Below are 23,392 nucleotides of genomic sequence, written 5' to 3'. Positions count from 1 at the left end.
ATCAACTGTAAAAATATATTTTTTTTACCTCTTCCCAACATCAACAATGAAGAATGAATGATTATATGGTGTCATGGCTTTGCAATCAAAAATGCCATCATAATGGAAGTCAATAGGGCAAAAACAGCCATGAATAGTAAATGAGGGAGTAAAAATGTCAATCTAATGCTGCACAAAAACTAACAATGCATCAAAGCCAATGTTGATCAAATCTTTGACATGCCCAAGACTGTGATAAAAGGTAAAAAAAAAAAAAAAAGCCTTAATCACTTTTTATATTGAAACCAAGTCCCCCCTCCCCAAAATCAGTTTTTGACCTTGGTAGTTAAAGAGTTAAAATATTGGATTAAAAAAAAAAAACATTTGGTTTTGATCAGGACACAGGTATGGAACCAAAAGAGTCTCAATAAAGATAAATGCACACACTACATTCACATATGCACACACATGATTCATAAATGCACACACATGATTCATAAATACACACACAGGATACACAAATGTGCACAAAATTTACAAATGCACACACAAAATTTAAAAAGCACAGAAGATTCAGAAATGCATACAAAATTCAGAAATGCACACAAAATTCAGAAATACACACACAATTCAGAAATGCAAACAACATTTACAAATGCACTCAAGATTCACAAATGCACAGAACAAGATTCAGAAATGTATTTCTGATGCACACACACATATATCTTGATTTACAAACTGCTTGCGGTCTGTGAACTTCACTTCAATGCCTTTTTTTAAACAGGGAATGATCTGCAACCAATCAGATGTCTCCCTTCTTTTAGCCAATCACAAGAACGCACTCCACGTGGTTGTTTACTTATAAGCCAATCACATGAACGCGTTCACACAGCGCGATATGCCTGTGGTGCGACATATTATAGCCTACTTATTTATGAAATTGTATGGAAATACAGATGTTTAGATTACAATTCAGGTTTATTTTTTATTATTTTTTACAAAATATAAATTTTAAAATGTCTCAATACATATAGCCCAGAATGTGACTGCAGAAAAAAAGTTAACCATGGATTCATAAATTTGCAATAGGCAATTATTTCATTTTATTGAAATATTTTAATGAAAGTAAAACAAATTTTTTTACACCTTTTTGAATATTTTAAATATATCTAAATATTCTTTTGGATGCAATATAGAAGTCACTTTAATTATAATATTCGGTCCCTACATGAAGAGAGAGTCAGTGGTCCGCTGAGAGAGGAAAGTGACTCTCCGGCTGCGCAAAGTGAGTCACCGGCTGCATGAGGAAAGGGAATCGTTCGCTCAACTTCGCTGGGTGAGGAAAGTGAATCGTTCGCTGAGGAAAGTGAGTCGCTCGCTGCGTGACTCGTGAGGAAAGTGAGTCGTTCGCTGCGTGACTCGTGAGGAAAGTGAGTCGTTCGCTGCGTGAGGAAAGTGAGTCGTTCGCTGCGAGAGGAAAGTGACTCTCCGGCTGCGCAAAGTGAGTCGCCGGCTGCGTGAGGTAAGTGAGTCGTTCGCTAAGGAAAGCGAGTCGTTCGCTGCGTGATGAAAGTGAATCGTCGCTGAGGAATGTGAGTCGTTCGCTGATTGAGGAAAGTGTGTCGTTCGCTGATTGGCTTATAAGTGAACAATCCCCCACGTGGGGTGCATTCTTGTGATTGGCTCAAACAAGGGAGATATCTGATTGGTTGCAGATCATTCCCTGTTTAAAAAAAGGCATTTGTGTGTCGAGCCAAGTCAGAGGAGTCTCAAAATTCACACACAAATGCAGTGAAGTTCACAGACCGCAAGCAGTTTGTAAATCAAGATATATGTGTGTGTGCATCAGAAATACATTTCTGAATCTTTTCCTGTGCATTTGTGAATCTTGAGTGCATTTGTAAATGTTGTTTGCATTTCTGAATTGTGTGTGCATTTCTGAATTTTGTGTGCATTTCTGAATTTTGTAAGCATTTGTGAATCTTCTGTGCTTTTTAAATTCTGTGTGTGCATTTGTGAATTTTGTGCGCATTTGTGTATCCTGTGTGTGTATTTATGAATTATGTGTGTGCATGTATGAATCCTATGTGTGCATATGTGACTGTAGTGTGTGCATTTATCTTTATTGATACTCTTTTGGCTCCATACACAGGGGATTAATAGATTCATGCAAAAAACAAAAACATTCTAAAACACTTAATGTGGCTTAACGTACGTAAACAAGATTCTGGGAAACCCAATTTTTTTTTCAAACCTTCCAACCTTCAAACGTTCCTCAACTGTGCGCATATGTCAGTGGAACCAGACGATAGGCTTAAATGTTTCCCGGCTTGACTGTTAAAAGCAGATGATTGGCTTTTGCAGCGGGAGGGGCGGGACATGTGCATACAACCGCCATCTTTGCTGTTACGGGTTTTCCTTATATTGTTGGATTGAGGATTGAGGAAGTGGCATGTATCTTATAAATTGTCTCTGGTTCAGTCAATTTTCCATAGCAAACACTTTATTAAAATAGTTTCACGTTTCATTATATTTTATAAATTATTTTTATATAAGTTTTTTTTTTAAAGAGATTTTTCTTAATCCAGTAAGACAAGGTGGACTTTCAACATGTTTGTTTCACAGTTGTTTAAGTTCTTGGTGTTGTGACTTGTGGAGTAAATTAGCCTTAAAAAGACATGAGCTGTGTCCAAAATCGCATACTTCTATACAATATAGTAGGGAAAATATGTGTCTTGAACAGTATGTCAAAACCTCAGCATTACAATAGGTGAGAAATACCCGAATGGTCCACTGCTTCCACTAAGAATTATCAGTATGGATTGGATGGACACTATTCTATCCCATGGGCCACTGGAGCTGAACAGGCCCCAAATTCAAACAAGTTAATAAATGAAAAATAACGGAAACATGTTGGGACTTTTCAAGTGTAAATTATATAGGATCAAGTTATTAAATTGTTGTATTAAATAAGTACCTTTTTTTGTCAGTTGTTGGTAATTAGTCATTGGTCAAGGAGCATACAGTTCACATGACAAAAGAAAACATGGCGAATGTAATGCATCTGAAATGTATTCATACTGCACAAACACATACTATATAGAATGTAATGTTTTAACAGTTAGTTAGTCTAAATTAGTTCATTCTGTAACAGTATGCGGAAATCTCAGATGCAGGTATAGAGCTTAATTCAGATCTTTGGATATTGGCTGAAATGTGTTTTGCTGACATTAGGTACCTTTGGATATCAAGCCCCACTGGTCCAGGCAAGTGATTTTGGGCGATCCAGCTACCATGTCACCAAAGAACAACTGAGATTCCTACTCTCATATGGATTTGCAGCTTCCCAAATGGCTGAAGTCTTGGAAGTATCAGTCAGTACAGTCAAACGGAGACTGAGGTAGAAAGAACAACAGTTCCATACTCACACCATAACTTTTCTTTTTTAATAGTTTTTTATGTTTAGAGAAATAGGCAGATACTGCTCATTTTAAGGTGCATTGGGTATCTCTAGGTCTTCAAATGAATATTTTTTGGTAAATGTGTTCTCCAAGGAGAACAGAGAAAGGACATCTCACTCGCTATGACATAGCCTGTCTGATGAATTTGTAGCCACGTAATAGAACAAGTGTCCTTACTTTTTTACTGACATCTGCTCAGTCATGTTTGTCTGTGTATTTTATTAGTTTGCCAGCAGTAAATTAACTTCTTCTGAACACTGCAGAAGCTAATTTATCATGATAAATGCAATATGTACTGTTGACAAATTATTATTTTTAAATCACTTATGACACATGTACAAGCAAAACCAATGGCCATATTGTTTGCATTCAAAATCAGTAGTGTGACTTAGTCTACTTCAGAGGAGATAATAAGATTAAAATGGTGTCTTGAAGATAACATTTTACTGTTACGTAAAATAAGTGTATTCGCTGTGGTTTTAGAAATCACACCACAACAGAAGTGTACAACTGTTTTATTATTATTATTTTATAATGTCAAACCTTTTCTTTTCAAGGTGTAGTTATCACTGATGCTGCAATTTTTGTTTTGCTGCTGTTGTTATCAGAAGTTGTTTTTGTATCATGGTCATGTTCAGTGAAATGAAGTTATCTTCTAGGCGGTTCCACTTATCTGAAAGCATGAGGTATGCACACCTTTCGGAGGCCGAACTTGACGAAGTCGTTCGGCAGTTGGTTGGAGAGAACAAATAGGATCTAATGCTGTTCGGGCCAGAATGGCTACTATGGGTGTACGAGTTCAGCGGAGGAGAGTGAGGGAGAGTTTGATCCGCGTGAACCCAGCCGGAGCTGCACACAGAGCACTATCTCATCAACTCCACCGGAGAACCTACAATGTTGCAGGTCCTAACTCTGCGGCACATAGATGGGAACCACAAGCTGATCAGGTAGATGTGGATGATACATGAGTTACATAACTTACATGCATCATTTCCAGGGTTCAACAGTGCACATATATCACTCACATTTGTCCTCCTGTTATGGCACTTGTAATTGAGATGTTTCTGTTGTTTTAGTATTATTAATAATATTGATTCAGTGACATTACATTATACAGAAAATACTATTTTACTGTGACCCTAGACACTCAGAAATAAAGGTACAAAAGCTGTCACCGGGGCAGTACCTTTTTAAAAGGTACATGTTTGTACCTAAAGGGTTTGGTACCATTTTGGTACCTTAAAGGTACATATTAGAATCTAATAGGAACAAAAGCATATCTTTTGAACGGGTACCAACACAGTGACCGTTTTTGTACCTTTTGTTTCTGAGAGTTTACATTCCTGCAATGTGTAAACATAGAAGCCTGAATTAATTTATTTAATCATAACACAGAAGACAAATAACAGATTTTTATTTCATCTTTAGGTGGAGAATAGTGATCCATGGGGGGATCTGTGGCTTCAGCAGACTGGTTGTATTTTTGCAAGCTTCTGACAACAACAGGGCTGGCACAGTGTTTGACCAGTTTGTTGAAGCCACAGCTAGGTATGGTGTTCCATCTCAAGTTAGATGAGACCACGGAGGAGAAAACAATACAGTTTGTTTGTTTATGAATATCTATCATGGATCTGAAAGAGGAAGTGCCATCCGTGGTAGAAGTGTGCACAACCAGAGGATCGAGAGACTTTGGGGAGATCTTTGGCGGTGTATGACTAATGTGTACCACCAGCTTTTCTCCTTTCTTCAGAGTCATTCGAGTCATTGACTGTACCAACGAGCGACACATGTGGCCACTCCATGATGTGTACATTCCCCGGATTAACCGGGAATTGGAGGTTTTCAGGGAACAGTGGAACAATCATGGTTTGCAACAATTGCAGGATGTGGACATTCTTGCAGGACCTATTGGTAGTCTAGCTATTGATACACTGCAAACCGTAATTAATATTCTGCAACAGTTGCTTCTTGTCGATTGTTTCTATTGTAATAAGGATGTTCAACTATTATTTGTTGATTATATGTGTGTGTTCTATCTCTCTCTCTCTCTCTCTCTCTCTCTCTCTCTCTCTCTCTCTCTCTCTCTCTATATATATATATATATATATATATATATCTACACACACAACACAAGCATATTATGTCAACACAGACTTTTTAATTTGGACACGATTAATCATTGAACAGCCCTGTGTAATTTGAAAAGTTTTTTTGTTTTGTTTTGTTTATGGTGTCACTGTAATGTTCAGTTTAGTTCAGTGTGCATTAAGGTCACTGAGCTTTAATGTTTTTAAGATCCTTGTGTAGCATCTTGGTGGAATGCTTCCTGTACTGATAAAAAAAAAAAAAAAAAAAAAGGTTATATTGTTTACCAAATAAAGATATTCATTGCAATTGCATTAATCAAGAACCACATCTATACACTTTTCCATCCCCTCAAACGTTACTGTTTAATGTAAGAAAACTTGAGGTGTGGTGAATGCCAACTAATTTGCATAAAAAGGGGTAATCTTCCCTTGATTCTTGATAAAGGTATTTTTTCATAAAACAGCAATCTAGATATTGTCTTTGGACTACACAAGGAAAGGGAAAAAAATACAAAAGGAGGATATAATAGCAGGATCTTAAACGGTGGAAGTGGTAGAATATTTCTGCTGTCAGGAAAGCCAAATCAAGTTCTCATACCTGAACTGAAAATCTAAAATACTGCATAATGAGCGCCACCTGCTGGTGATAGCTGTAAATGTAAGCACAATAAAAGCTCACGTTGTTTTCCAAAGACATATATTGATTACAATGGTCCGTCTTAAACCCGCATTGATTGCTTACCTCCACTGTAAGTGATTTACAGACATAAATGTAAAATCTCTGATGCTAACTTAAGTTTGATCACTGTTAAAACTATAATGTTCAATAATAGGTTTATTTACTAAGAAAAGGCATATGTGAAGAAAAACAAGGCAAATTTATTTCTAATATAATATCTAATGTTTCATAAAACTGTTATTTCTATAGGCTGTAATAAAGGACAATATAAAAGGGATGAATAAGCTGATCTATAGCATGTTAAATGGTGGTTGCCTGTCTATGAATGGTACACCCCCCTAAGCTCACAGAAGTGGTTTGACCCAAGTCCTCAGCTGCCAATGACATTAACCCGTTCAAACTGATTTTTAACGCGTACTTCGCGTGTACTTCACGTGTATTTAACACGTGAAATACACGTTAAATACGCGCTGATTTTTAACACGTAAACAACACGTATTTAACGCGTTAAATACGTGTTGTTTACGCATGAAATACACGTATTTAACGTGTTGTTGACGCGTTAAAATTCATGTGAATTTGACCCTTTTGGCCTTCCATACGCCACGCATCCAATGTGTCGCCGGCCTAAGTGTTTATAGGCTATTATTCGCAGGGCTCTCAAGTCTCAAGCATTGGGCGTGAGACCAACGCATTTAAACTCGTTCACGCGCTCACACGCCACACCTTGTATTTTTCACGCAGAGACAGTACGAGGATAATAATGCCCACCAAGTAGCGGCGCTAATTTTTAAACTGCGAAACAAGTAGAGGAATCAAGTGAGTTTCCCGAAGGCCCTGACACGCACCAGCTAATCCAAAAAAAAAAAAAAAAAAATTCATTCAGACTCTTGCTGAAGTAGGTAACGTAACGGTTACAGAAGAGGACAGTAAGCATCCTATGAGTACAGTAAGTCATCTCACCATTGCTGGGGAATATATGTGTTCAGACATATATGATGTGACCCCCCCCCCCCCCCCCAGTTTTGTCCAAATCCATTGACTTGACAAGACAATGACCTCGGTTTGAACTAATGTTATATGATTTTTTTTTTAATCAATATATGAATTTTCTATTTTTTCAAAACAGTCTAAGATATGTTTTGGTCTGATGGTTACTGTGTCCCCCACGCAATTTTGGCCATCGTACGTGGTCGGCCGTAGCTTTGCGCCTATTATTAGCGCACTATTATTAGCGCACTATTATTTTTATAGTTAACGTTAAACGTTGAAAAGGATGCGGAGCTACTCTGACAGTTTTATATAAGAGACTTCTATAATAGGGCTATCCATAATACTTGTATGGCAGTAGTTTGAATTATTTTTAGCTTTTTCTTTCCTTTTATTTTTACTGCACAACTTCCTGGTCCCCATTTTGAAAACGTTTTGCCTAAGCTATTTCATTATATTTTATCCAATGTATAATATTGATTATTGCATTCGTCTATTTCAAAGATGACAGGGAAGAGGCAAAGGAGCATTCTTTCATGCTTTGCTCTAAGATCAGCTCCCTAAAAAGGTGTCTAGGTCAGAGGAGGAGACTGTGGAGAAGACAGTGGAGGAGGCAATTAGGGTGCCAGTAGAGGATGGGTCCATGGAAGAGACTGAGGAAACAGTGGAGAACCCACTGGAAACAGGGAAAAAGAGAGGGTTAAGTAGAGCAACCACCTATAGGTGTTCCTTTAAGAAGGAGTGGTCAACCTGATGGCCATTCATCACAAAGGGAACCACTAGCTCTTTTTACTGGTGCTTAGTCTGCAGACAAGAGAACTCCTGTGTCCATCAAGGTGTGAGGGACATAAGCAGGGAGGCTTTCTAAAATAGCTGCATTGGTTTTAGTGCTCCCTCATTCAAATGCCTATGCTGAGAGGGTTTTCTTCATGGTGGGATTAAACAAGACCAAAACCAGGAACAGTTTAGCATTTGATGGAACCTTGTCATCCATCATGATAGTAAACATGGCTGGCCTGGAACCACAGTGCTTCAAATGGGAGCCACCAACCCCTGTCCTCAAAACCAGCTACCAACACCTACAATAAACAACACTGATTATTTTCTCTCTCTCTCTCTCACACACACACACACAAATGCTGAATTAAATATTATTTTATTTGTAAGAATATGTGTCATTTATGAAATCAGTCACCTGTCCTCATCAACCGCCTGCCGCCATCGTGGCCGCGGCCAAAATCTCGCTCTGAACTCAGTTCAAAACTTGAGAGCCCTGTATTCGTGAGGTGTAACCAATCAGATAGCGTCGTGGGCAGATGAGACTGTGCGGCAGCTATATAAGAGCCAGCCAAAGTAGCGCATTTTAAAATAAAATTGACTTTAATCAAACCACGGATCCTTGATAAGTTTTGTGATCTGTCTCGCCATTAGTGTAGTAGCCCTGATCACTTTGGGGGCTACTAATTAACCGGGATAAAAATAATTAAGCAGAAGCAGGGATACATTGACCAGAAAGGGGGAAATCCCATGTAAACCCCCACCAGCAAATCGCACCCTGATTTATAGACAAATCCGGCGAAACACGGAAGTAAAGCAGCGCCGCCATTACTGCGTGCCTTGCTGCTATGGAGGTGGCAGAAGTAGCGTGTTGGTCCCGTAGGCGGCTCTAGCAGATGTTGGCTATATAGTTTTTTTTTTTTTTTTTTTTGGTACAAATGCTTTCCAGTGATGCCGGGAAGAGCGTGTTGTGTGATTGTTTTTTCTAACAACAGCACAAAACTACAGGCCTGGAATAAAGCCGTTTGTGTAATCCACAAACCTTTGTTACACATTGACTGCCCATGTTTACGGCCATACGGATTGCACAGAGTTCCTGGTCGAGCGGAGGACCAAGATGTGCGTCACAAATGGATAAAACACATAAACCGAGATGGCTTCAAGCCAAACAAGAATACTGTGGTAAGTTTGGCTCTGACTGTTCATTCTGTTAATTCCACAGATTGCATGCAGTGGGTGCAACATACAGTGAAACAGTGCTAGCTAAGTTTGCTTAAATGTTAGTCCTTGTTGTTTGCTTTGGATAAAAAGATAATAAAACTACTATGTCATCTATAAATAGATATGTTCGTCCTTGCAGAAACCTAACATGTGCCATATAGTAGATCTGATACAACAGGAGACTTATCACAAAAGATTAGACAAAACAAATAAGATGGACAGGACAAGATAAACAACAGTTTTGGCCCTCACCCCACAAAAAGAAGAACATATACACCCCCTAAAAAGTGAAGTGCAATTGTGCATGTTTGACGATAAATAAGGAAAAATTCCAGAGTGCTATTTAAAGTGTTGTCTTGTTCACACTTGTTTGAGAAGTACTTTTACCACCAATGCATTGCTCATTATGTATTAATCTTCATTATCACTCTAAGGTGTGTGGGATACATTTTCCGTACGGACAACCTACAAGAGAAAACCCCAATCCTGTGTTGTTCATGGGTTATGAATGTCATGTAAGTAGGTCTCAATGGATAGCCATATTATTGCATCACAATTCGTTTATTTAAATACGCTTGATTGTCATGTTTAACTAATGCACCTCTCTTTTTTCCCTTTAGGTAACACCAGCTAGACCTCCCCCCAAAAGATGTCCTCAGCCATTACACCAGAACTCAACTACTGATCCTGAAGATATGGAAACCTGTGGATGTTGGGAATTTTGAGAATATGCCTCTGGAGACGTGTGATGTCGGAACCCAGTGGCCAGATCACATAGAGCAGAACTACAGTTTCAACTGCGGTAACAAGCCGATGAAGGACTGTGGGACTCAAACAGATCCAACACCGTCAGTATCAGCACATAATTTAAATAACAAAGACTTTAAATTTTATACAGGTTTATGTGCTGACAGTTTCTGGCAACTTTTGCAAGTCTTATCGACTTTTTTCTCACAACGACTGAATACCAAATTGACCCTTCATGAACAATTTTTGCTTGTTTTAATGAGACACCATTTGGGGCTATTGGTTACTGACTTGGGTAAACGATTTGGGGTGAGTAGAAGCACAGCATTTGAAATATTTACATTTTGGAGACCAATACTTGCAAGATTCATGAGGGAAAAGGTGATTGCTTGGTTGCCCAGGGATACACTGAACAGAATCAGGCCCAAGACATTTCACAAAAACTATCCTAAAGCCACATGCATCATTGACTGTACAGAGGTCTTTGTACAAAGGCCAAAGAACTTAAGAATAAAATCACAAACGTACAGCAATTACAAACATCATAACACATACTAACTGCTATAATGTATAGCCCCCAATGGCTATGTCATGTTTGTATCAAAGCTTTTTGGTGGAAGGGCCAGTAATAATTTCATCACAAAGAAAAGTATCACACCGTCACACTTCGCAGGCACGCAGTAATTGGGGCAGGCAAGATGGCGGCGCCCATAGAGTACGCGGCGGATTTTTGTATACCATGTCTGTATGAAGGTCAAAGGTTTGTGTTGTTCTTTGACTGCATGCAATGCATTGAAATCCAAAGCCATTTTCATATTCTTATTTTCTTCCAAATAATGATGCTCACAATTTCCGAACACCACAAGCACTCGTCGGAAATGCAACACCCCTTTCAATAATCGCAAGATTCATCTTTCAAAATAAATATCAAGACTGTTAATAATGTCCTTCGTTTTACCATCAGTTCAAGCCTGAAAGGGGAACAGAGTCGAGTGACAGACACAGTGATGATGCAGTACACAAGCCACGGTTAAGACAGCTTACGTGCTATGATTTCTGACAGTCTGTTTACTCTGCTGTGATGTTACCTTCACACACAAACATACAACGCGTTACTCTACGCTGCACAAAACTCTGCATTTGAACAGTCAATAGCAAACACTTAAACTATTAAGAAAACACTTACAGTAGCTAATTCAGAATAAGACCCAGATTCAATTTGTGTAGCTCATTTTACAATACAATTGTTGCAAAGATTGTCATAGCAAAGTCAAAATGTACCTTTTTTAATAAATAGCCTTTGTGCACAGCCAGCCTTATAGGCTACTCTCCTAGGTTCAAAAAACTGTCACCCATTAAATGTGTTGTACAGATTTGAAAATCTGGGTTGTACTGTTCTTTTGTAAATAAATCTTAACAATGATTGAATCTAATTTCGGAAGGCCACATATAGTCCTAGAAACACAAAGCGTCTCCCTGACATGGCTGCTTCAACACTTCCTGAAACCACACCTTCTTTCTTTGCATGGACATTTGGGCGGCATTACGCAAATATTTCCACATCTTGACATAGATGTGTGGGGGGGGTGTTTGAATGAGCCGTTTAGCACGGTCTGGATCTGCCTAGAATAAATCCTTTAGTGGGAGACTTTAAGCTTTGTAACTCTGCAGATCTTATATATGTACAAATACCTACATAACACACTGAAGAAAAGGAAAAATAGAAACCACATCATATGACCCCTTTAAGAGCCCTTGAGCCAGATTTACTAAACAGGCCAAATTAGCATAAGAGCGCAATTCCATAAATGTACCGATGGGAGGGAAAATTATGTTTGTGATTTACTGACAATGCAAACTTTAAAGAGCAGACAAAGCCAGATCATTCCCACAATAACCAGTGGAATCTACCAAAAGCAGTGCAAATTACCGCCTGCTTTAAGACGTGCCTTTTTTGGGTATTAAAAATTTAGCAAATACAAATAGTTTGAAGCAATTCATTTACTCAAACAGTACACTGACTGAACTACTGTGAAGAGAGAACTGAAGATGAACATCGAGCCAAGCCAGATAACGAAAAAAAGATCGACTCATTCTCGAGTCATGAACCGGTTGCATTCTTCTAGTGTTATGCATGCATTTTTCTTTTAATATAATTTCTGAACATTGTAAAAAAATATTATGTTAAATTAATCATTTTCATTTCCGGAAAAAGAAAATAGGCATAACTTCTGTAATGAAAAATGTCATTCAATCAGGAGTCTGTTTTCAGCATTTAAACATCAAAATCATGATGCCCTTCAATAATATAATTGAACATAGCTACAATTAGGTTTATGCATGAATGAAGAAAATAAGGTTACATCCCAGGAGCTCTACAAGAATGTTATAGAACATGAAGAAAAGAAAGTGGAAAACAACACAGGTAAGACAAATAAAGTAATTATTTTCATTTATGTATTAAACTGTTTATTTGTGCTATACAAATAAACTTGTTTTGTATAAACTGTTGGTAAGCCGACAAAAAAAAGTTATTTAGGACATATATTTTAGATATTGCATTTAAGACTGCTATACTACAGGCAGTTAACGGTCATCCGGTGATTTCCTCAGACACTGCCTTGAGTTTTCCCTTTTGTTTGGTCAAAAAGGTGTTTATTCTTTTATATTATTAGACATTATAACTACCGTAACTACTGTTTATCTCCTAATGCTTACAGTTGATGAAGTTTACCTTTTTAAACATTTGCTGAAGTTGTCCCGCGCGGCTGCTGCATAAAATGACATTCAGAGGATGTAAAGTGAAAGTCCCCTAAACGTCTCCATGCATGTCCGGAGGACGTCTTCGCGAACGTCCACTTGATGTAAAGGGGACCCTACACACTGTTCCCATTATTTAGGCCCAATTAGCCTAAAACCAGAAACGATTAAATTAAACCTGCACGATTTAGCTAAATCCTTAAAACTCTAAAGAATGGACTGATTAATTAAACGTCCTCACTTTTAAACTCAAGTTCTCTCATTATAATCAGCAAAATGCACACAATTTAAAAAAAGAGCTTCAATAATTGACAACTTCTGTGATTTTAAAGGGAGCTTTCTTTACTTGCTTTCATATAATTTAAGTAAAAAAATATATTCAAATTATTAATGCACATGCATGACAAGGAGGAACCCTCTCGATCTCTTCAATTTTTTTCCTGATAATTAAATAAATAAAAATTGGGGTGTCTCACATACATAAAAAATAGCACTGGGAATTTCATCTTGCAGTCGGCAAGAATTATTATTTTTTTATTAATAAATAATTAAAAGGTCTCCTTTTTCACAATTATTAAGCTACTTCTGCCTGTGCTTTGTGACAAACTTAATGCATGTGCTTGAGCGCAGAATATATTAAGACTCATTATGGATTGTAGATGTAAATTTAATATAAATCTGCGATTAGTTGAATAATGACAAATGAACAACTAGTAACTAGAAAAATCTTACGTGGGGGCAGACAAATTAAATACCCTCAAGAGATCTCTGTTCAGGATTCTAAATTATTTTGTATGCGTTTGCATAAACTCTTCTTTCAGAATGGTCTGGAACGGAGAGATACCTTAACACTGATTTTTCCTCTGAAACATAAAAATTAAAATGTAAATAACATTTCTATTTTATCTTTTGAGAATGGCCAACCCTTCTCTGCAGATATTATTGCTTCTGGTTTGTGCATTGTAAATATAAACAATAATAATAATAATAATAATAATAATAACTAGAATTAAAAGTTAGTGAACTAACTTTGATGTTGGCTTGGCCATCTTGGCCATGGGGCAAAAGAGCCACAGTACTTGAGTGCCCAACATTCTTGAGTTGCCCCGCTGCAAATAAAATAAAATAAATAATACCATAAAAAATACACCTGCAACAGTCTTTTTCCATGGTCCCTTGCTGTTTTCTTTTTTAATAAAAAGCCTAGGCCACTTGTGGGCCGCCAATTATTTTCTGTTCATTTCCAGTCCATTCTAGGGCTGTGCGATTAAAAGAAAACGTCCTAAAATCACGATTTGAGCGTGCGCGATTTTTAAATCGCTTTATAGCACAATTTTCCGTGGCCCTGACCTGCCGTATCCGATCCCATCAGAATGCATTGCGCCTAGCGCGAGAACAGAGACTGGGCATATGCCTACCTCCAGGTTCAGACACTGTCTGTGATGCGCCTTTTTTCTGAGCCAATGTTGACGGATCAGAGCGTTCTCACTGCGGTAAAAGGCTAGAAATAAAAACGTGCGAAAATAATTCATGTCTAACACATGAGCATAGAGCGAATTTGTTAGTGAACAGGATGCAGTTTGAGTGAGAGGAGACACGTTTTAAGTGTGCACACTCTCTCCTCGCAAAGCAGCGTGTATCTGAGCAAGCATGACTGGTTTTGTGACCGAGCAAAGGAAATCTGCTGCGAACAGAGAGATTCGCACTCGTGCATTATTTTAATGTGCTTTCACGTTATATTTATGCGCTCTCACTGCTGACCGCATACACATACTGTATACACACTGCAAACACCTGAGGCACCGCTACAATTAATGAGCTCTATGAACAATGCATGGCAAAAAAAAAAAAAGGCCCTGTATACAGGATTTTTTTGTTTTTGTTTTTTTTGCCACAAGTCTATACATTTTTTTACATCTTCACTATAGTGATAATTTTGACTTATGTCTGTTTTTAGAGATGTTACAACTTTTTGATAAAGCTCTGATTGGTTTTCTTTTGGAAATATGTTTCAAATTAATCCTGAATGCATTTATGACTGTAAAAGCATATCGGTGTGTGTCACAATTGCAAAATTGATCAAAAAAATCGCGATAGTTTTTTCATATCACACAGACCTAGTTTATTCAATAAATACAGTTTAAAATCTAGCTTCTGAATACTAAGTTATTAACCCAACAATAGTGGTTAATAGTTAATTTTTTTGAAGTGGGCCTCGCAAACATGTGTTTAGTTGTGTGGGCCGCGAGTTGAAAAAGGTTGGGAACCACTGATATAGGCTATATTTCACACTCTAAAAATTACTGTTTAGATGAAACAAAAGAAAATTAATGCAACAGTTAGCTTTTTTTTTTTTAAAGGCAACTTCCTCTGAAATTAAGTTAATAAACTATATTGCGCTATACAGTAGTCAACATCTGAAGATCTGAAGTGGATCAAAACCTTTCTTCAACATTATGACGAGGCAATTGTTCTACTTTGGCTAAACCTGCTTTGCAAGTTTGAAACCCTTTATAAGACACTGTCCCTATGAAAGAGCAAGAAATTCACACCTTTATATCAAGCTCCACAAGGTACACAAAACTACCCCAAAAGCCCCAGCCCCCTCCAGCTGAACTGAACTCGGACTGTTTTTTGGCTGTGAGGAACAGTGTGTTTGTTACTGGGTTAAGACATGGCTGCACTCACAGCAGCCGTTCTCTTTTTACTCATTATTACTCGCAGGCCATATAATTATTATCACTAGACCAAAATATTAATAAATTATCAAATAACATAGGTGTTTGTGGAAGGCTTTAAGACCAAGCGGAATCCTTCATCAGCTGCTCCCGCTTCACAGCGACTCGTGCTAACTGACCCAACATTTAGCAAGGCAGGAAAACATTCAGTCTGCCTGAAGAAAGAGTATTTCATTGTAAGTTAATGCTGTTAAATAGAGAGTTGGCAGGCAGATATAGGCCTATATTATTCAAAATATATTATCATTACAAATATTTGGACCGTTCCTTATTCTGTACCTTCTTAAAGAATAAACACTTATTTTCTAGAATAATAAACAAATAGAGAATAAGAACAATAATCTCAATTAGCCATTATTTTCCATTTCTGATGTTAATTGGCAACTCTAATGATGATGTTATTATCTTTTGACTCCCCAGACAGTGGCATCTTGCTCAATTTTTTTTTTTTTTTGAAATTAACTAAAAGAAAAAAAGGGAAAAAATTTGGTTTCAGCATGATACAATGCTATATTATAATGTCATTGTTGTTTCACTTCATCATTTCATCTCCATTTACAAACCAACATTTTAAAATTACATTCCGTTCCCAATGCATTCCATTTTGCGCCACCTGGCGGTAGTTTTGCTAATGATTTTAATGCGACTGACTTGCAGTTAACGCCGCGGCCCTGTGGCGGCAGAACTTGTGGTGGTATTAACCATTTTGGTTGTCTACCTACTTTACTTTTTTCTCCATGAAATTGATGAAATCCCACCAAAGAGCACTGCATTCATTCATCTCTAAAAGACATCTCAGTTAATCGCAATCTCTCATATATCAGTTATCATCAACAAAAATATGCGTAATGAATCTACATTTCCCCTTACTTCAAACGAATGCTTAGTTTGTGGTTCATTATTATCCTATTATTATTAATAACAAAACAGGCTAAAACAGTGGGATGACATTCTCTTATATTAAACTTTGAACTTTTATTAACAGTATGAATGAGGAAAATGTTTTATCTGTATTGTAACAGAAAAATTTTAAAGACTTTGGATTTCCCCTTTCTTTAAAACTATAGTAATTTGTGGTTCATTATTAGACTATTAATTAAAACATAATTCGATCACAATTGCAGTATGGAGTACCTCAAGGCTCAGTTCTAGGGCCGCTACTCTTCACGCTTTATATGTTACCCTTGGGAGATATCATCAGGAAACATGGTGTTAGCTTTCACTGTTATGCTGATGATACTCAGCTCTATATTTCTTTGCGGCCCGGTGAAACACACCAATTTGAAAAACTAATGGAATGCATAGTCGATATAAAAAACTGGATGACGAGTAATTTCTTACTGCTAAATTCAGAAAAAAAACAGGTGTTAATTATAGGACCTAAAAACTCTTGCATGTATTAACATAGAACACTGTCTAAGACTTGATGGCTGCTCTATCAATTCTTCGTCATTAGTTAGGAACCTAGGTGTGCTATTTGATAGAAATCTTTCCTTAGAAAGCCACGTTTCTAACATTTGTAAAACTGCATTTTTCCATCACAAAAATATATCTAAATTATGGCCTATGCTCTCAATGTCAAATGCAGACATGTTAATCCATGCATTTATCACCTCAAGGTTCGATTATTGTAATTCTTGTGGTTGAGTGGTTGTTCTTCACTCTTCGTAAACAAAAAGTCCAAAATGTAGCAGTAAGAGTTCTTACTAGAATCAGGAAGTATGACCATATTAGCCCGGTCCTGTCAACACTGCACTGGTTCCCAATCAAACATCGTATAGATTATAAAATATTGCTGATTACTTATAAAGCCCTGAATGGTTTAGCACCTCAGTATTCAGAGTTTCTGCAGGGTTTAATCAGTCAAATTTAAGACTTTTTAAGACCTTTTTATGACCTACACAAATTACGATAAATAACTTCAGTCATTAAAATTCCTTTCAAAAGTCTTTTTTTTTATTATTGACTTTCATTGAAAGTAACAAGTTTTATTATTTAAAGAGTTATTCTATTATTTCTTAAGATTAAGAAACTGAAGCCTTCGCCTTCTTTTTCTTGAGGATCAAGAACACAGAAACACTTAACAATTGTAACATTGTAAAGTAACATAGCAAATTAACAATTATTTTATGGCATTACTTTCTGTTTGGTCACAGTATTCAACACCCACAGGCAGGGCCGTAGCTGGGGTTTGCGGGGCCCCGCTGAAGGTTGTACAGTGGTCCCTGTTTGAAATTGTTTAATTTGTATGTTCGTTCATTTTTTTTATTTTTGCTATTTACACAATGTTTAAGTTTTTTTTTAAAGTTTGTAGGTGTCAAGGTACAGAAACTGAATAATTAAATGTAAAATAGCACTGGATAGTCTTCAATGTAAAAATTAAATATACAATCAAACCAAAATTTATTCAGACACCTTCAACATTTCTCACATTATTGGTTTATTTGCTATTGCTTCTAAAATGGTTATAAAATATGACAAGATTTTAGAGTTAAACTCTGAACAAATTCGTCTGAAAAATGTCATAACTTTGATAGAAATGTACGGAATGGATTACAATCAACCAAAACTACAGACAACTGTTATTATGACGATATTTACACAACTATCAATACTTTGTTGATCAATTAGTTACCAAGCAATGCTTCATTTTGTTCAGACTGTGGTGTGAAAAGGTTGCATTAGCAATTCAGAAAAAAACACACACATAAGCAATACATTGTGCTTTATAAGGTGCTGAATAATTTTTGTTCCCAATTTTATATATAGTTAGATAGATTTTATCTATCTATTTCACTAGTAGTTCACTGTATGAAGATTCTTTGGGTATAATATGTCACAGTTTGCTTATACTCACTTACATAAATGTATTAGTGTCCAGTACCTACTAGTAAAATATGTATTTAAAAAATTATATCTGGAGTCTGGATAATTTTTGGTGTCTGAATATAGTAGAGATGTGGGGTGATGACATCATTGTTTCACAAAATATATGGATTGGCAAAACACAAAAACCCAAAGGTGTCATTTTCAGATTTATCCACTCTGGGACCTGGTTTAAAAGAAAATTGCCTTTTCACTGCCCCGAATGCCGGATCCATCTGGACAAAACGCATATACCATACAAAATATTTACATATACAGCTAATTGTGTCTCCGCATGTACAGGGCCTTACTTTGATTGGTTTTTGTGTACAACAGATGACTTAATGAAACGCTTCCCAGGTACGTTGCGGTGATGTATTTTCTCTCCAGTGTGAATCCTCTCATGTTTTTTCAGATCTCTTGTCTGACTGAATCTCTTGACACAGTGTGAACACTTGTAAGGTTTCTCTCCAGTGTGAATTCTCTCATGTCTTTTCAGAGTTGATGAATCACTGCATTTCTTGTCACAGTGTGAACACTTGTAAGGTTTCTCTCCGGTGTGAATCCTCTCATGTGTTTTCAGATGTGATAAATTATTGAATCTCTTGTCACAGTGTGAACACTTACAAGGTTTCTCTCCAGTGTGAATCCTCTCATGTTTTTTTAGATCTCTTGTCTGACAGAATCTCTTGTCACAGTGTGAACACTTGTAAGGTTTCTCTCCAGTGTGGATCCTCTCATGTGTTTTCAGATGTGATAACTTATTGAATCTCTTGTCACAGTGTGAACACTTATAAATTTTCTCTTCAGTGTGGAACCTCTCATGTGTTTTCAGACTTGATAAATGATTGAATCTCTTGTCACGATGTGAACACTTGTAAGGTTTATCTCCAGTGTGAATCCTCTCATGTGTTTTCAGACTCGATGACACACTGAATCTCTTGTCACAGTGTGAACACTTGTAAGGTTTCTCTCCAGTGTGGATCCTCTCATGTGTTTTCAGATTTGATGAATTACTGAATCTCTTGACACAGTGTGAACACTTGTAAGGTTTCTCTCCAGTGTGAATCCTCTCATGTCTTTTCAGAGTTGATGAATCACTGCATTTCTTGTCACAGTGTGAACACTTGTAAGGTTTCTCTCCGGTGTGAATCCTCTCATGTGTTTTCAGACTTAATAAATGACTGAATCTCTTGTCACAATGTGAACACTTGTAAGGTTTCTCTCCAGTGTGGATCCTCTCATGTGTTTTCAGTTGTGATAAATGACTGAATCTCTTGTCACAGTGTGAACACTTGTAAGGTTTATCTCCAGTGTGAATCCTCTCATGTGTTTTCAGACTCGATGACACACTGAATCTCTTGTCACAGTGTGAACACTTGTAAGGTTTCTCTCCAGTGTGAATCCTCTCATGTGTTTTCAGATATGCTAATTGATTGAATCTCTTGTCACAGTGTGAACACTTGTAAGGTTTCTCTCCAGTGTGAATCCTCTCATGTGTTTTCAGATATGCTGATTGATTGAATCTCTTGTCACAGTGTGAACACTTGTAAGGTTTCTCTCCAGTGTGAATCCTCTCGTGCAGTTTTAAACTGCTCACTGAACTAAAAGTTTTTTCACACTCAAAGCACATGTACTCTCTCACACCAGTATGTATTTTCTGATGTACTTTCAAACTTTGTAGATGCAAAAAACTCTTACCACACAAATGACATGAATGTGGCTGCTTCTTTGCATGAACTTTCAAGTGTTTCTTCAGAAGTGAAGCCCATAAAAACATTTTACCGCATTGATCACATGCGTGCTGCTTCTCTCCAGTGTGGATGTTCATGTGATCCTTGAGGTTTGATGATTGTGTGAAACTCTTACCGCACTTGCAAAGTTTTCCGCCAATTTTGACATGATTTTTCTCCTCAACTTCACTTGATTCTTCATTTTCCTCTTTTTCTTCAATGAATTCTGAAATAAAAGTAAAAATTATTTATTTTTGGTATATTGTTAAAAGCTGAGAGAACATCTGTAAATACACAATTTACTTTTCTTGCATTAGATTTACTGTCTTGTCTGCTGTAATGTTACTGTAATGTGTTCTACTAATTTAATAGGGAGACCCCGTAAAACATTTTTAAGCATCATTTTTCTTTTTGGTCAGTTTGACCCCAGGGTCTTTATGCTGTATAAAACAAGAAATATATAAATTTTACTAGGGTTGTGATGGTGGCAGATTTTTAACACTTTACCACCATATATATATAAATTATAAATGCAACACTTTAGTTTTTGCCCCCATTTTTCTTGAGCTGAACTCAATGATATAAGACTTTACCTGTGTACACAAAAGGCCTATTTCTCTTAAACATTGTCTAAATCTGTGTTAGTGAGCACTTCTCCTCCATCCATCCTCCTAATCCATCCACCTCACAGGTGTGGAATATCAAGATGCTGATCAGACAGCATGAGTTTTGCACTCGTGTGCCTTAGGCTGGCCACAATAAAAGGCCACTCTAAAATGTGCAGATTTACTGCACTGGGGGGGGGGGGGGGGGGGGTGGAGTCTGAAAACCAGTCAGAATCTGTGACCACCATTTGCCTCACCCAGTGCAACACATCTCCTTCACATAGTGCTGACCAGGTTGTTGATTGTGGTCTGTGTAATGTTGGTGCACTCCTCTTCAATCGCTGTGCGAAGTTACTGGAAATTGTCAGGAACTTGAACAAGTTCCATCCAAAAGATCCATCCAATCCAGAGCATCCCAAACATGCTCAATAGGGGACATCTCCAGTCAGTATGCTGGCCAGTATGTTTTCAGCTTCCAGGAATTGAGTTCAGATCCTTGCAGCATGGGGCCGTGCATTATCATGCTGCAACATGAGGTGATGGTCGTGGATGAATGGCACAAAAATGGGCCCCAGAATATCGTCAAGGTATCTTTTTGCATTCAATATTCTATCAATAAAATGCACCTGTGTTCGTTGTCCTTAACATTGGCCTGCACATACCATAACCCCACCGCCACCACTGACATCAGCAAACCGCTCAACCACACAATGCCATACATACTATCTGTCATCTGCCCTGTACAGTGAAAACCTGGATTTATGTGTAAAGAAAACACCTCTCCAAAGTGCCAGATGCGAATGTGAGCATTTTTGCACTCAAGTCAGTTTCGACGATGAACTGCAGTCAGGTTGAGACCCCGACAAGGACGACGAGCATGCAGATGAGCTTCCCTGAGATGGTTTCTGACAGTTTGTGCAGAAGTTCTTTGGTTGTGCAACGCGACTGTTGCAAGCAGCTGTCTGGGTGGCTGGCCTCAGACGATCTTGGAGGTGAAGATTCTGGATATGGAGGTCCTGGGCTGGTGTGGTTACATGTGATCTGCGGTTGTGAGGCTGGCTGGATGTACTGCCAAATTCTCTGAAACACCTTTGGAGACGGCTTATGGTAGAGAAATTAACATTCAATTCATGGGCAACAGCTCTGGTGGACTTTCCTGTAGTCAGCATGCCAATTGCATGCTCCCTTAAAACTTGCGACATCTGTGGCATTGTGCTGTGTGATAAAACTGCACATTTTAGAGTGGCCTTTTATTGTGGCCAGCCTAAGGTCTGTGCAGTAATTGATATGCATCATTGATATGCATTGATCAGCATCTTGATATGCCACACCTGTGAGGTGGATGGATTATCTCGGCAGAGTAGATGGGCTCACTAACACAGATTTTGAGAGCTTTGTGAACAATATTTGAGAGAAAAAGGCCTTTTGTGTACGTGGAAAAAGTATTAGATCTTTGAGATCAGCTCAAGAAAAAATGGGGCAGTGTATACAGTAGGTGGACAACCTAAATGGGACAACAGGGCCGTGGCGTTAACCCCAAGTCAGTCGCGTGTTAAAATAATTTGCGAAACTACCGCCAGGTTGTACAATGGGATGGATTTCTAAATGGATGTAATTGTAAAATGAGATAAGAGGAGGAAGTAAAACAACAATAACATTATGATATAACATTGTAAAATCTTTAAAAAAAAAAACACAAAAAAATTTACAGTGAGTTAATTTCAAAACGTAGGATAGTCTTAGGTTACAGTTTACTCATCAAAAATTAAAAGAAGACCTTTACACAAAGGATCATATGCATGATATTGTTATTAAACAGTATATATATGTAGATAGTTAGATAGATAGATAGATAGATAGATAGATAGAACAGACCAAAAGTTTGGACATGCCTTCTCATTCAAAGAGTTTTCTTTATTTTCATGACTATGAAAACTGTAGAGTCACACTGAAGGCATCAAGGTCTATTTGACCAAGAAGGAGAGTGATGGCGTGCTGCGCCAGATGACCTGGTCTCCACAGTCACCAGACTTGAACCCAATCGGTGGTTTAGTGGTGAGCTGGACCAGGACAGAAGGCAAAAGGGCCAACAAGTGCTAAGCATCTCTCGGGGAACTCCTTCAAGGCTGTTGGAAGACCATTTCAGGTGACTACCTCTTGAAGCTCATCAAGAGAATGCCAAGAGTGTGCAAAGCAGTAATCAAAGCTAAAGGTGGCCACTTTGAAGAACTTAGAATATGACATTTTCAGTCGTTTCACACTTTTTTGTTATGTATATAATTCCATATTTAATTCCACATGCGTTAATTCATAGTTTTGATGCCTTCAGTGTGAATCTATAATTTTCATAGTCATGCCGATAACGGCCAACAACTAATTTAGATATATATATATGTCATGAAAATAAAGAAAACTCTTTGAATGAGAAGGTGTGTCCAAACTTTTGGTCTGTACTGTGTATATATTACCTAATTATATATTTCATGACTATGAAAATTAAATTGTAGATTCACACTGTCTTTGGTAATTTTAATTGTGATGATTTTGGCTCACATTGAACAAAAACCCACCAATTCAACATTCATTCATCAACAAATTTGAAAACCATTTTTAGTGACTTGTTTGCCTTCTGGAAAGTACGTTCATTCATGTACATGTACTCAATACTTGGTAGGGGCTCCTTTTGCTTTAATTACTGCCTCAATTCGGCATGGCATGAAAGTGATAAGTTTGTGGCACTGCCGAGGTGG

At 37.5% G+C, this 23,392-nt stretch overlaps 1 protein-coding gene and 2 long non-coding RNA genes across 5 annotated transcripts in view; 2 read left to right on the top strand and 1 right to left on the bottom strand.

Annotated features, from left to right (window-relative positions):
* LOC127953363 (zinc finger protein 271-like) overlaps nt 1–23,392 on the bottom strand; it is a 280,227-nt gene that overhangs the window by 242,121 nt on the left and 14,714 nt on the right. For all 3 annotated transcript variants that reach the window (XM_052552587.1, XM_052552586.1, XM_052552589.1), the window contains exon 2: nt 19,123–20,263. In XM_052552587.1, the coding sequence (XP_052408547.1) occupies nt 19,123–20,263 (1,141 nt within the window). The remainder of the gene's footprint in view (nt 1–19,122; nt 20,264–23,392) is intronic.
* Nucleotides 2,971–5,450, top strand: LOC127953499 (uncharacterized). Its single transcript, XR_008153263.1, has 3 exons — nt 2,971–3,379; nt 4,100–4,387; nt 4,869–5,450. It is a non-coding gene; the product is annotated as an uncharacterized LOC127953499 (long non-coding RNA).
* On the top strand, nt 18,629–19,642 carry LOC127953494 (uncharacterized). The gene is made up of 3 exons (XR_008153257.1): nt 18,629–18,766; nt 19,271–19,438; nt 19,523–19,642. It is a non-coding gene; the product is annotated as an uncharacterized LOC127953494 (long non-coding RNA).

This window comes from Carassius gibelio, chromosome B3 (genome assembly GCF_023724105.1).
Source record: "Carassius gibelio isolate Cgi1373 ecotype wild population from Czech Republic chromosome B3, carGib1.2-hapl.c, whole genome shotgun sequence".
In the NCBI taxonomy this organism is placed as follows: Eukaryota; Metazoa; Chordata; class Actinopteri; order Cypriniformes; family Cyprinidae; genus Carassius; species Carassius gibelio.
The sequence above is the reverse complement of the archived record's forward strand: the minus strand, read 5'-3'. Positions and strand labels throughout refer to the sequence as shown.